Source organism: Myripristis murdjan, chromosome 16, assembly GCF_902150065.1.
Source record: "Myripristis murdjan chromosome 16, fMyrMur1.1, whole genome shotgun sequence".
Lineage (NCBI taxonomy): Eukaryota > Metazoa > Chordata > Actinopteri > Holocentriformes > Holocentridae > Myripristis > Myripristis murdjan.
In genome coordinates, this window is record NC_043995.1 from 5,058,652 (window position 1) to 5,074,218 (window position 15,567).

At 40.3% G+C, this 15,567-nt stretch overlaps 1 protein-coding gene across 1 annotated transcript in view; it reads right to left on the reverse strand.

The window, feature by feature from the left end:
* Nucleotides 1-15,567, reverse strand: part of znf236 (zinc finger protein 236) — a 97,778-nt gene that overhangs the window by 8,564 nt on the left and 73,647 nt on the right. The window contains exons 24-31 of the mRNA XM_030072779.1: nucleotides 15,080-15,311; nucleotides 14,153-14,344; nucleotides 11,082-11,240; nucleotides 10,016-10,173; nucleotides 8,974-9,108; nucleotides 8,557-8,751; nucleotides 5,498-5,627; nucleotides 1,649-1,822 (exon numbers count right to left, since the gene is read on the reverse strand). Of these exons, the coding sequence (XP_029928639.1) occupies nucleotides 1,649-1,822; nucleotides 5,498-5,627; nucleotides 8,557-8,751; nucleotides 8,974-9,108; nucleotides 10,016-10,173; nucleotides 11,082-11,240; nucleotides 14,153-14,344; nucleotides 15,080-15,311 (1,375 nt within the window). The remainder of the gene's footprint in view (nucleotides 1-1,648; nucleotides 1,823-5,497; nucleotides 5,628-8,556; nucleotides 8,752-8,973; nucleotides 9,109-10,015; nucleotides 10,174-11,081; nucleotides 11,241-14,152; nucleotides 14,345-15,079; nucleotides 15,312-15,567) is intronic.

Genomic DNA, 15,567 nt, shown 5'->3' on the forward strand with positions numbered 1-15,567 from the left:
GTTGCTGTGACAAGGACCAGCCTCAGTGATATTTGGTGCACATTCTACCAGATGAGCCACCAGGGCACCCCAGAGACATGGAAGTCTTAAAAATATCAGTGAGTGCCAAATGCTGAAAGGATGCTAGTCTCTCGGTTGACAAACTCTGAAGCCCACTAGCATGTCCTCTACAACTCAGAGGTCAGTGCTTTGGTGTGTGTGTGTGTGTGTGTGTCTCAAGGTAACTTTCCGTAATGACTTGTTTGGAGTGGTTAAACTTTAGACTCTAGGGCATTTACTCCTCTAAGTTTAATTTATTTGGAAAGGTGATAAAGTGTCAAACAGGATGATCAAAACAACTGCTTGGCTTCTCCTCCCTGGGCAACTTGGCCTCAGGTCAGTTCCACATGAAGCCTGCAGCAGTTCTTCCAACAGAAGACCAAAACAAGGCTGATGACAAGGCTGACTGGCAGTTTATGTTTTCTCCAAATTAATTTAATGTTTATGATGAGCATGACTTTGGGCTTTATTTTTATGGAAGTATTATTTGTAATGCTGAAAAATAAATTAGTGTCAATTATCACTGACTACTGGCAATCATTGGCAGTTATATTACAGTCCCTTTAAAAACCAAATGAAAGCTATGAAAAACTACACCAGATTTACCATTTTACATTCGATTTGAACCAACATATGAAGCTCTGAAGGTGAGAGGATGTAGTGCGTGTACACTAAACTCTTGTAATCCTGGTGTTATTCACTGCAACACTGGAGAAGGTAGTGCTTTAGGACATGCAGTAGTTGTTTAAAACATTACAAACTGATTACAAACTTTACAGCTTGTCCTCAAGTGAAATAAGTAGAACGAATGTGTCTATATTATTCACACTCCCCTCTCTGTGAATAGATGCCTCGAAAGGTGGCCATTGGGATGCAATGTGTAAGTTGTATATGGGTGTTTTGGTAACACCCTGGCCAAATATAAAGCAAGACAGAGCCAGGCAGTCAAGAGAAGGTGATGTTTAAAAATGAAGCCCATGCAGCACAACCTATCAATGAGGAAGCCCTGCCAACATCTTCAAGTGAAACAAAGCCCATGGACCTGTCATCACCACTTTCCTGCACCACTCGCTACTATCAAGAGGGCTTACAAAGCCTGGGAAATTAAGTGTAATCATGTGTGGGCATGCATGTGTGTGCTGAATGTGTGAACATCCACATTACAGGGCTAACTCTCGATACATAATGAGATGCCTTGTCAAGTGGAGAGCTGCACAATCAGAAGTTGAGAACAAGAGCTTGTGGAAGACCAGTGCTGCCTCTCAGTAGTTAAATTGCTCAAGGTCACCTTTAAATTACAGATGTCCTGTGCCTTGAAAAAAACAAAGAGGTTATTCAAAATCATATAGCAAATATGGACTTGTTTGGTAGATGAGAAAGAGAGTGAGGGAGGCTCACAGAAACAGGAATTGCACAAAAAAAATGTTCTGTTTTGGTGTTCTGACATTGTTCCTGAGTGAAACTGAAGTGAATTTAGGAGGCGAGAGAGAGGCAAAGGGGCGACGAGAGGATTCGTTTTTGACGGTGCTTTTGTGCACGTGGGTGTATGTACACCCAAGTGTTTGTGTGAGTGTCTGAGAACCCAAAGCAGTGTCATTCTGCTACTCACCGTAGCCATGGGATCTCTTCATGTGGTGCTTCATATTGCTCTTCTGGGTGAATCGGATGCTGCACACCTCACACTTGAAGGGCTTCTTCCCGGTGTGTTTGACCATATGAACCTGCAGAGCACTCTTCTGGTTGAAGGCTTTGTCGCACTGCGCACACTTGAAGGGACGCTCGCCTGCAACAAGACATTTACTGAGGTCAAACATCAATATGTCAATTAATTGTGATACTTCTTGAGCTGGTTGAAGAAAATTCTATATTTGATAAATACCAATCAGGCTTTCGTCAGAAACACAGCACTTAGACAGATCTCCTCAGGGTCACAAGTGACACTCTCAGGCAGTTAGACCATGGTGAAATTGCCATTTTAGTTCCTTTAGATTTGCTTTTGACACTAATGATCACAGTATTTTAATTTAACTGGCTAGAAAAGTTTGGATATCTGGTGTAGCACTCAACTGGTTTTCCTTTTATTTATCCAACTGAAAGTTTTTACGTATCAGCTGATGAGAAGGCCTCCACCTATGCACCTTTGGGTTGTGGTGTGCCCTAGGGGTCAATTCTTGGACCCATTTTCATTATGAATGTTCCCCCTTAGGCCACTTGATATTCCAATTTTGTTGTATATTTTATTACACCCACATTACACATTACATCAGTCCTTGTTGCCCTTCACTGGCTAACCGTGAGGTTTGGAACTGATTTTAAGATTTTAATGCTTGTTTTCAAAGCCCTGAATAGTCAGGCTCCTGCTTATATCTATGTTCTGCAGCTCCCTATGAGCCTGATTGCTCATTGAGATCCTCTGGTGACTGAGCCTTGGTGCTTGGGCCCCTCAGCTGTGGAACTCAGTGTCCTCTTTTAAATCTCTTCTTAAAACTCACTTTTACCTTGGCCTTTCCTTAACTGCTGGTATTTATTGTAACTATCTAATTTTTTTTTTTTTTTTTTAAATCTTAGTCTTAGTCTTTGTAATGGTCTTGTTTAGTTAGGGTAATTATGCTAGTGTCTTACAGTGATTCACTGATATTAACCATGTTTACAGCTACCACCTTTAAATATTTTTTTCAACAAACTCGATAAATATTAATTATATATAGTGACAAAAAGGGACGAGTGGGGAAAATAAAGGCGAACTTTTCAGATTTTAAATATTTTGATATATTTGTAGCCAAAACGGGCTCTAACAATTTTTTTTTCCCCCATCCACCCAGTTAAGAAAACACTAGCATGCTGCTGTCTCTGTGACAACATGAGCCCATTCCATTAAGTCCTATCCACAGCAGTAGTTACATCTCATCGTGATAATGGTTCCTCTCACGAAACACATCACTCTGGAGCTAGAGAGGGCACGCAGTCTCTTATGACAGGAAAAAAAACAAACAAAAAAAACCAATAAATCTACTGGCGCTACACTGCACACATCTTCTCACAGTCATTTTTAACACTTATAAGGTGGCCCTCACCCAGCACTGGGATTTTGTTAAGCTATTATCGATCTTATAGCTACGTCACATACTGGAACTCACTACTTTTAACACTTACACAGCCTGTCAAGGTGTAGGAAAGCAAACTAGGATATCTTATCTTCTAAGTTCCAGTTCACATAATCACCTTTTCTGACTGTGAAATGCTCTGTAAACATAACCCCAGGTAATACTAATCCTGTTCAAATTCAAATCCTTATAACATATTTCTAAAATATTTCTAAAATATAAATAAAATATTTTTTCAAGGGTCGAGTCGATGCGTTCATCTCTGTTTTCAAAGACTGATTACAGAGATGCTTCATCCCATCTGTATAAGTGAAATGCATTATTGTGCTGCTGTGATAATTATCACTTTGCAGACACTGTTCTGAAAACATATTCTGTCTGAAAAGCTCTTTAGAATTAGTTTGTTGGAACTCAATTAAAGTAGGAAGCTTCATAGGAATGTTTTTACACCTAACCCTATCCTTGTTAAACTCTTTGCTATCTCTGAAACACAGCATCCTTGGCCTCAAACAACTATGTCTACTAGGTGGCTGCTTTTTAATGGGCTCAAGTATTCACAGGTGTGGGGATTAACTTTTTTTTTTTTTTTTTTTTTTTTTAAATGCGCTCTGGGCATGGAACGATCTACACGGCCACATTAAACTAGACACACTACCTTCACTTCAGGCTTTAAAAAAAACCTTACTGAAGACACTTCATGGAGCATATTTCATTGCTTCAAGGTCTTTTAAACAAGGGTGTGCCTCTCCCTGTCCCTCATTTGGTAGTTGGATGTATATATGAAGTTGTATATATTTTATTTGATCTAACTCATTGACTGTAGTTGTTATTTGTTGATGCTTTGAAGGGAGAAAATACTACTGATGTTCATATTAGTGTTGGTTTGAGTTATGACTGCCAATAGTAGTTATAACACACCCATTACATCATTGAGACAACCTGTAAGAAATATGTCATAAGGTAGCAAAAGCAAATTCAGAGTGATGGAATCCAGTGAAAGCTCATCCCCTTCTGTATCGCAGACGTATGGTCCTAATAAGAAGGCTATGTAATACGCCTTTTTCAAAGTGGTTACAAGACAGAAAGACAGAAACCATCAGTGGCCGGGATGAAGCGGCATGGAGATGGTGTCAGACAGAATTTCTCTTACCAGCTGAGTCACATTTAGATGAGCATTCAGATGATGGATTCATTCAAATGGTAATATGCCATCACAACTGCTTCTTTATGCACACTGATGCCTCATAATCACGTCTGGCACTCAAGATTTCAGAAAGAGACCAGACATCTGCTTATTAGCTGTGTCTGTATGAGCGTATGAATTAGTGGGCGAGTAAATGACTGACAGAGATGTTAGCTGCTGAATATTGTTGGCCGAGTGGAGTCCTACAGTATTTTCTCAATTTTTTTTTTCCATGTGCCTTGCCTTCCAATCCATTACCAGATTTAGACTCATTTCACCCATTTTTAAAGAAAGTGCAAAGACAACATTCCTTTGTTTTGGATGCACATGTTTAATTTGACTAATGCAGGCTTTGCAGGTATTAGGCGAGATATTGTTATGCCAGCCAACAGCGGTTGCCCTGATGCATAGAAATCAATAACTTATGGTAATGACGTGGGTCCGAGTTTTCATCGAATGCTCACAGCTTCAGACAGTGCAAAAACAGCTTAAATTATTCTTATTGTTGAACCAACCTCAGGACGAAAATCAATGATGGGTGTAAAGATATTTTGATTAGAATGTGGGTGTTTGCAGCAATATGCAATTTATTTATTTTGTACACACCAGAATGAACAAAATAAATGAAAATGCATATGCCTGCAGATGCCTCTTAGCTTTTTTAAATGTATTTATTTATTTTAATATTTCTGCTGATGAAAATTTTAGCTTTCGTGTTGCAATGACAGTAATTTCTGATATGCAACAAAATATGCACAAAGCAATCCATAAACAGATTAAGCCTCGGATTTTTCCACTGTACTTTTTTCCTTTCTTTCCGAGTATGACATAATTACTAATCCTAACAAAATGATTTTCTAATTTCCTCAACAACTTCCCTATTATACACCAGATTCTTAGATTCTGACCACAGTTTATAAAGTGAAAAACGCAGGGCCCGATGAATGCAATGTGTGCAAGTGTGTGTGCCTGCTTGTGCATCCATGCAAGCAAGGGAGTTAAATGTGTGAATCTTCAGCAATAAGAGTTTTACTATTATGGGGGAGTTTACATAGCATGTAGCATGTACGTAGCATGATTTTAGATGGAGCATTTTAATATGACCAGCAAACCGCTGATTTTAACTTTTATTTGACACCCACCCTGCAAAGCCATTACGCTGACCGATTACCTGTGTGTGTCCGATTGTGTCTCTCCAGCTGGCTGCGCTTGGCAAAGGCCTTGCTGCAGGAGGAGCAGCTGAAGACTCTGGGTTTCTGGGAACTAGGTGACGGCCCCGGCTGGTGGACTCGCTCATGTTCCTGTAGGCAGAGGAGGGAAGGGTGTGGTGAGGGCAGAACTGCGGTTGCTCTGTCCTGCAAAACAAGACTATGACGTAGAAAAGAAAACACCACTGAACACAACTACCCACAAATGGTTTGGAGTGCCCTGTTTGACCCTGAGTTTAGGGCTAGCAAGGAGCTGCAGCAGAGGGGAAAAAGGCTGATTTATGGTTCTGCAGTCATTGGATGCCACGTGCACACAGTTGCATATCATATTGTTACCTACACTGGCAATCCTTTTCAAAAACCTTATTTGTGGCATTGTAAATAAACAGTCGTGTTTTTACAAAATGTACTTGTTTTATTTTCTCAAACAAATTGCGCAAAACAAAGTGCAAAATAACTGAAATGCGCATGTTAAGTACAAATGGTGCAAAAGAATTGAAATGCACAAATCAATACAAACAAAAGGTGCAAAGTAGTGAGGTGAAAACTATTGGAATGTGGTACTACAGCAGGCAGTGAAGCCGGAGGGGCGAAATGCCGGACTTGATGTAGTTCGGCGGACCAATCATAGCTCTTGTGGTCTGTGTAGGGTCTGCGTAGGGTCCGCGTAGTTACAATTTTTTTGGGGGGGATGTGCGTGGCGTCTCTGCGGCGGTCGCAGAGGGCCCACAAGTCACGCATTTGCTACGCGAACCTTCTGTAAGCTACGCATACGCAGAACCATAAATCGGCCTGAAGTTACCCATCATTACATCTAGTGATGCTGTGCCATGTATGGTTATTAATCAGTATTTTAATACAGCTTGGGGTGAAAAAAGCCAAACCTATCCTTGAGTATTTCTCTGTATCTTCATACATTAGATTTATATAATAACGTTTGTGTGCTCACACTATTAGATGGTAATACTGTGTGATGGCTCAAATAAATCAAAGCTACGATGTGTGATGAAAACCGCTGATTTCCTCTGCTGTGATAAATCTACTGATGTTTCCACTAATTTAACACCGCCTTATCCAAAAAATGTCGACAACTTTGTCTAAAACTTGATCATTAAATGCTCCTCCATGCCTCACAAGTATGGAGAATTATGGTGTTAGTTGTCTAGCTATAATTAAATGATGAAAGAACTACCCACAGGCAAAGAAAATGAGCAATAACACAGTTGCCAATTTATCTCTGACACCTCTGGGTCTTGTTTAAAATCTAAAAGCAACAACTGAGTTCTCCTCGCTAACTAACGAGCAGCCTCAGGACCTGGCAGGGACAAAGCGAGGTCACTTTCTGTTGGCAGTCCCCTCTCACACTGAGACATCCACCAAATCTGGTTGTCATTAATTTTATGACGGAAAACACCGGCTCGGCCACCTTTACGCTGTGACACCCATCAAATGTATTTGATTTTATGGGAAAAAGTACTGTTCAGCAGTTTAAAGAATATTAAAGTACAAGCCTGCGCTGACAGACCAGAGCAACCAGGCCTCGCGTTTGAGGTAATTGTTAGCAATGAAAGAGCCTTTATATAATTCCAGATGGGCTCCCGTGATGCAGCCGAGTGTTTAATTCTGTAAATGAGATGAGGAAGCTTTTGGATGCGAGATGCATGCAGACTGAAAATGCGGAGGGGATAATTTATTGCTGTCATTGAGCCAGAAGCAGGACATAGTGGCAATAAAACCCAAGTGTCACAGCGTACAAGTTTCGCTTTTAGAGTAATCTATATGTGAACAGGCAAATTATTATTTTTCAATGGATCCCAAGGTGCCTTTCTTCCTCTTCATGTGCATCTGTCATATCATTCTTCCTGCGATAGCATTTACCTGAACCCAAGGAGGAATAAAATGCTTTTGGGTTTTTAGCATGTGAATGTCTGTGAATAGATCATTTGCAAATACCTTCAATCACCTGAAATTACAAGCCACAAGAATCACTCTACCCAGTAAGTCACTGATAGGCAATATTATTACCAGCTGTATAAATAAACATGGAGTGTCTGGTAGACTGTCTACTGATACTTCAGGCCACCTTCCTATTTTTTGATGCTTACCCTTCTATTGAGATTAAAAATGCTGCAAATACTTTCTCTACAAATTTCAAGATGTACAACAAATGATGCATCTAAAGCGTATAATCTTTAGTTCACTGGCACACTCAATGAATCTTCTCCATGTGAAAATCAAGACATCCAACCTAACTAGCTTGTAAATCTTGGCGAGAAAATACTTAACATGCACTATGTAAAGACTAACCAATCCCTCTTCCTAAAGTTATAATAATTATTCCAGATACAGAAATAAACTTTTCTCTGAAAAACTGCCCCACAGTAAGTTTAATTTTAACAATATCATCATAGAGGATCCCACTGAGATTGCCAACAACTTATATACTATATAGGCCCTGCTTTGGCTGTGAAAATTCCCATCATACCCACTTGTTCTACTATTATAGAGTCTATTTCCCATCTACCTTCTTTTACCTATTTATGTTGTAACTAGCCTCTTCTTTTCCTCTGTTACCCTCTATCCCACACATTTCACAAACCTTAATTAGTTTAGACTTAAATAGTTTAGCCTGCACAAGAAAATAGTTCTACCTTGGTAATTGTCAAAGTTTTTTTTTTGTTTTGTTTTGTTTTGTTTTGTTTTTTGGAAAACATCCCACTGAAACTTTGCTTATTAAAATTTTTTACTGAATTATTGTTTTGGAGAATGTTAGCTGGGGGGAAGTCTAGCTCAGTGGCAGGAGGCTAACAGTTAGCATTTGGAGCATCCAGCCAGGATCCAGCACTCAGTAACAATGAGAGCAAGATAGTAACACCACTGCATAACAGCTAGGAGGGGAGTGAAATATCATATTTTTCAAAATGGGTGAACAATCCCTTTAAATATTTGGTTCCAGCAGCTATAATTCTAAATCTGTGTTCTTGTCGAATCCTAAGCTGCTTCAGGTGTGCTGTGTTCATACCTTCAGGTGTGTGGCTCTCTTGAAGGCCTTGCTACAGAGACTACAGACGTGGCAGCGGTCCTTGCCGTGGGCTTGTCTGCAGTGGCGTCGCAGTGTGTTGGCATTCTGACACACCTGGTTACAGTAGTAACACTGGTTCCGGTTGTCAGCCTCGACCTGGCCATCCTTCACACCCTCATGGCCATTGTCAGTGATCTGGATCACACACAGATGCACACACACACACATTTAGAAGGGATCTACTGATAGTTTTGCACAGAAAAGCACAGATTTACACAAGCACTGTTATTTTTAAACATGTATAGTGAGGAACTAGTCCAAACTAAAGAAAGAACAAACTGTAACTGGCCTTAAATGTGTTCAATAACATTTTACAATAAGTTATAAATAGCACACCACAGATACACAACCACATACATTAACAGTATATCCATTGTCAGCTGCTCTGCTGTTGCCCTGGGAGTGGTGGCTGACCAGTATGACCTGCTGGCCTGAGCTGGAAGGCTGTCCTGCTAGACCTGGGTCGTTCAGCACCGCAGGAAAAGTCTGACCCTGAAGAGAGAAGACACGGTGAAAAGGCTGGGCATCATGCACCTAAAGGAACAGTTCACCCAAAAGTGAAAACTGTGTCATTACCTACTCAGTCCAGTGTCAGATCAAACACAGGTGAGGTGTGTTCGTCCATTGTTTTTGTGATCATTTCGCTGCACTAGCTACATTCCTGTGTGTTGTACTGATGTTCTGACAAGGACAGTTCACCTGTGTTTCAACTAGCATAAAGGGAAATAACTGTAAAAAAAAAATGTTTTTGGCTCAAGTGTTCCTTTAAAAACATTTGCAGAAGCTATAACTGTGTCTTCCCCTATGCTGGCAAGAATTTAACACACTTAATGGTTAAATGGTTTTGAGGGACACACTCTTAGCAACAAGTTGTATTTGGGGAAAACATACTTGAGGACAAGTTGGACTTGGATAACATTGATCTGATGGCCAGTTAAATTTGCAGAACTCCTGTAAAATGATCAGTGAGATTTTGGGAACACACTTTTGATGACCAGTTGCAAGGGAGCAAGCACTTGATGACTGCATCAATTAGTTGGTTTTGAGGGAATGCACACTTGAAACACACGAAATGCACACACTGATGCTCCTACAACACACATCCAAACATAAAGTTGAAGTGGAGGATTTTCTTTCCATACTTCCTATATTTTTTCCTCCTATCTTTTCCTTTCTTTGACCACCTCAGAGGACAGGAGGAATTCGAGACTCCAACATCTCTGAAATAACGGTGTTGTCCTAAATCCTCACACAGGAAATGACGAGCCTGCTGTAATTTGAAAAATCAGTCACAACACCAAATTGTGGCTAAAATTGGCCTGTAAGTCGAGTAGTGTGTGCCCTCATCCTCAGTTTCTGTGTGTGTTTGCGTGTGGGATGTGTTGTGTGTGTATTGTACCTGTGGATTGAGGTTTAGAGTCACGCCGTCCAGCATGCCCTGAGCATCTGCCAGGGTTAGCGTCACACTGCCGTCACTGGTCACGCCTCCCGGTGACATCACCAGGCTCTGGGACACAGCGGTGTGGGACAGGGTGGTGCTAGGCGGCAAGCTGGAGACTAACAGGTGGGAGAGAGTAGAGAACTTACATGAGGATTTATAAATATTTTTAGATGTACACTGTTTATGATATTGTGATGATATTAAGTAACATTAAATTTGACCAAAAAATGAGAAAATTATGATAATAGTAATAATAGTAATAATAATAATAATAATAGGATTCAGGTTTCACCCTGAATTTTATTTTGGCTGGGGTGGAAACCACTGAAACAACATGGAACATGGAACATAAAAACTGCTTGTTTTACACATTAATTCCCCTGAAGCAGTTGAGTAAAATCCTCCCATACTACAATGGTTGACCTTTAGGACACGATATTAAAAATAAAACTAATGAACACATATTCATTAGTTCCATTGTGGTCAGAGAGGCACAAACCTCATATAAGGGATAACCTTCAGTAGCCAATATCTCATTTCTGATGAAATGCCAATGTCTGATTATATCTGTATATAGGTCAAAATCGTCTTTGAATCCAATTAGCATACATTATAGTAGGAATGCTTCTCGGTCTAATCGACAAAAGCGGAGATGCTCTGATCATCCCTGTTTTGCATTGGAGTTGTTTTCCACTTGAGAGAGGAGAATAATGAAGAGAGTCAGGTGGGACTTTGATATTTGAAATCTGATTAACCTTCTGGAAGAAAAACAAGCCACTAAACGGAACAATAGGGGTTCCAAATTTGACACAACAAATCATATTTACTCACTTGACAGCATACAAGCCCTTTACAGATTGGACTAAATTCAATAAGCATTCAATGGCAACAAATTCACAAACACATACATGCGCACACCCTCTTGATAGATCATACCACTGATGAGTGACTAAGCGAGCAGGTAGGGGTTCAGTGTTTTGTTGTCCAAAGCTGAATAAATGCACACAAGTATGCCAGTCCTGACCTGCCATGCCAGCGTTGGTGGGGCTCTGAGGTAGGAGGTGGTCGTTGGTGATAGTCAGAGTGGTGTTGGCAGGCTGGCTGTTCAGTGGTGATGCCAGCCTGATGCTGCCGTTCATATCGCCGCCACCGGGGTTGTTATGCTGGGGGAGCAGATCCTGACCTGCAGAGGGATGAAGAAAAACGGATTGTGAAACTGGAATTCAAGAAACAGTATAATATATTGCAAGCTAAAATGACCAGGTTTCATGCTTTTGAGATCCTTTGTAATCTAATGTTTGTTTCCTTTGTGTGAAATTGAACTTTGGAATTCATATTGAGCTCAATGTGATATGAGTCCACATGGTGGTTAAATACCACCATGTGGACGATGCAATTCAAATAGAAATATAACAAAAACCAATATGTTCAATTTCCTCAAAAACATAGGTCCTGGGACTTATTTTCTGTACTGGCATAATCCACTTTGTTCCTTTATGTGTTATTAAGTGTTATTTTAGGAACTCTTTGGTGCGCTATGGAAGTGAATGGAGTGACACAAATCCAGTATTGTGGATTAGCAGTCCAGGGAAACATGGAGGAAATAATTCACCATATTTCTCCACCATGTGGACCCATATATAGCCCAGGTAAATATACTTAAGCTAACACTCTACCAAAGTTCAGTTTTGCTATAAAGGATCCAAGCATAATGTCTGCCTCAATGCTAACCTCTATTGTTCAGCAATGTGATGTGTATATAGTAAATACATCATCAAATACATAAATGTATTGCTTAAAAAAGTCTGCATTGGAGATGGTAGAAAGCGTCCTCTCTCACTTTACAGGAGTTAGGCTGGTGGCTTTCCCCTGTAGCAATACATCGAGCTAACTCAGTTAGTACACAACCCATTGCTATCTTTGTACTGGACACACAGGGATGAAATTGGTATTGATCTTTTTGCCTGACTCTGAGCAACACAGGCAAAAATCTAATTTCCCCAAAACTTGTGTTCCTTTAACAGTAACTTTTGATTTACGGAGAAGCCTCGTAGCTCTCACAAGAGTGAAGTTTGCCTCAAGCACTCTCCATCAGACAAGAGCTGCCTGTCAGACAATGTCAGGACAAGAGCTTGAGGCAAACTACACCCTTGTGCTTCACATCAGTTGGCATCAGTCAGACTTCCCTCCACACTAGGTTTTACTGTCAGTAGAAAAGAAAGAGGCTTTGTCCTGTGCACTGCACTCAGCCAGACAGAGCTTTCTCATCTTCTCTTAGAAAGATGATATTTTTCCATGACCTGTCATAGCTGTTGTAAGGAACATAATTATGCTATGGTCTGGATGAAAGACCTAATTGATACTGAATTGTATTAGTTTAAAATATATTACAGATTTAAAATCACATTTTTCAACAAATTTTCTCACATTTTAGAGAAAAGAAGTATCAAGCTTCCATGTGGGTGGAGGAAAGGAGCATTGAAGCTGACAAGACCATATTTCATCAACTAACTGACTAACTACATGTCAGAAAAAGAAGAAGAAGATGATGACGATGATCAATAAGAAGAGCAATATATTTGCTGGCTGTACCTTGTCTTCTGTGACCTACACCCCAAATTTATTAAAATCAGTTAAAATGTATTCCTTCATTATCACAGCAAGTGAATTCAGGCCTGGATCTTTGTTGTATGCCACCACCTCTCTTTCCTGGCATTGCTTGGATCTCTCTTTGAAAGGCAGGCTCTGATATCTCAGCTTTTTTTTTTTGTACTCTTAATATGACCATGAGCAATACATTTTTCTTCACAAATTAATTGTTGGAAATTCCCCATTATAGTGGATAATCAACCGATCAGTAATCTATAGCTTAGTTTTAAGAATGTAATGGGTATGGCTTTAACTCCAAGCTGTGCCAATCTCTGTCTGAGAGTCTAGCAGTAGAAATTTATGAGTTCAGCAAATCCTTATTCCAGCAAAATACAATGGTCCATAGATAGCTGATTTGATACTTTTATATAAGTGTAAACAACATGTATTATGAGAGCTTCACAATTATTTAAACATTGAAAATGGCTGTATTACGACCTTGTAGGTACTGTAAAAGGAAATGAATTTCCTGGATGTGAAAATAAGTGAAACTGTTAATGGAGATTTGCTCAGCGGCTGACTGGAAGACCATCTTGAGCACTGACAGCTTTCATCCAACAGGGTAGTATTTCATAGGGACAATTTATTAAAGACTTAGACACATATGTGACAGATTTAATAGCAGATGTGTTGACAAAACTAATCGCTTCACTTGCTCAATGATAGAAACAAGCTGTCCTGAAAGAATCAAATCTTAAGCAAAACTGTGTTCGGAGACATCTTATCATCTAAATGGGAGGTCTGGTGGGAAAAAGGAACTTTTAAATGCATTCAGAGGAGCTCTCTCCAAGAGCAGAGCCTTGTCCACCAAATACAACTCTGTTACCATTTCCACTAACTGGTCAGTTCCTTCACATAAGTGTCTCTGAGTGAACTGACTTCTCCATTTATTACCTCTATGGCTTCTCACAAAAAGGCATGTAACTTTCACATGAATTCATGGGAGCACTGGAGATCCAATTACCAGTTTACAGATAATGTCCTGTCAGTGTCTGAAAATGTAGACCAGCAGTAGAGGAGCAGCCATAATGGCTGCTTTTGGTGAAAATTGGCAATTGCATTGCACTGGTTTTGGTACTGCTCTCTCTAGATAGTGCTCTATTGAGCACCATCTAATTTCCTTAGGGGATTACCACTGATAGTGGGTGTTAGAATTACAGATTGGTGAAGATTTGTGGATTAAAATAGAAATAAAAATAATTTCCTGGATGTACAGCAAGTCAGCTTGTGCTTCTCTCTCTGACTAAGAAATTCAGTGAATGTATTATTGATCCTTGGTGGAGGTGTATTTGATGGATTGTTGATCTACTTGCTAAAGAGTCATGATTGCCTATTTCAGTCTATCGGCATTATTAAGTTTCACTTTACCTGTGATGTAGTGATAATGTGGCCATGCACTTATGTGTATTGCTTTTGCGCCTGTGCTGCATCAATGGCTGCCCATACCTGATATGGTGAGAGTGATTTCCTGGGGGTTTCCTGCTGTGGTACTGGAGCCAGTAGCTGAGGCTTGGGCCTGGGCCTGCGCTAGAGCCTGGGTCAGGCTGGAGTTGTTGATGGTCAGGGTGATCTCCTGACCACTGGCCCCTCCGGCCACCAGCCCTGTACTGCCCATCACATGGCTCAGGTCTTGAGAACCTGCAGGAGGCATGGGAAGGCACAGCCTGGTTACATGACAGTTACTGATCTACTTTACCTTTGCACAAAAATTAATCCTTGCCACCTCCAGGTGCCCATAATCAAGGTCGTGCCATTCCTAACACAACATGTCTTGTGGCGGATTGTGTTGGCTGGGAAAGTGCTATCTTTCTCTCTTCATGACTTTTGAACATCAGCACAAAATGGCAAATGTAGAATAAGCCGATTTGGTTGACACCAAAATCTGGACATTTACTATGGATGTTTTAGGTTGCTATAACATTTTCTGCTATCAAACTTGTAGCTGTACCTGAAATATCATGACATGACGTGATGTTGTCTATGTTTGGCTAGTAATGCACAGAAATAAGAAACATACGTAAAACACCCAGTGACTAAATGGACCCAGAGATACAAGGCACGTCATCAACAGCCGTTTTTGAATGTTGGTCAAGTGTTTTAGGGTGGACACATTTCAACTATTGCACTCACAAACTCAACATAATTACTTCACTAGCTGAAATAAATTAATGAATGAATTAAAAAATGTACACATTGAATGAACAATGAAGTGAAATTGAGTAAATTCTATAATAATGTGCCATTTACACTTACCATTACTAATATTATATATCAATCACTTGGAATTTGATACATCAAGCTTTGCATGAAAATATGTGCATGGAACTCAGGCTTATAACACAGGATGTCTCAAATTTAAGCCATCACACATACCTGTGGCATCCTGGTCGGTGAGGCTGGCCATGGTGACCTGGGAAGGGGTGATGTTGGATGGCTGCAGGGCCAGGCTGGTGAGGGGGTGGATGACCACGTTGGCAGGCACAGAGGGGTCGCTGGCAGACATGAGATGGCTACCAGAGTGAGAGACGAGTCCAGTGTCAACACTCAGAGATTGAGAGAGCAGACCCCCCTGTTGTAAGGTCTGCTGGAGGAGTGCATGGTCAATCTGGAGGAGAAAAGTACTCTTTCAGATCAAAGAGAAGACAAAAAAAGACTTTCGTAGAGAAGGAAACAGAACAATAAAAGAGGGGGAGATGCTTGGTTTCCAAAAAGAAAAAAACATCAAGGGTAAGGTTTAGAATCTTCTGTTCTGTTAATAATTAAAGGAAAAAATTCAGCCTGAGACATTATTATAATGTTAGATGTCATTGATCAAAAATGTTCAGTGCTTTCCACAAGGTATGCTGTGATGAAGTGCTGTC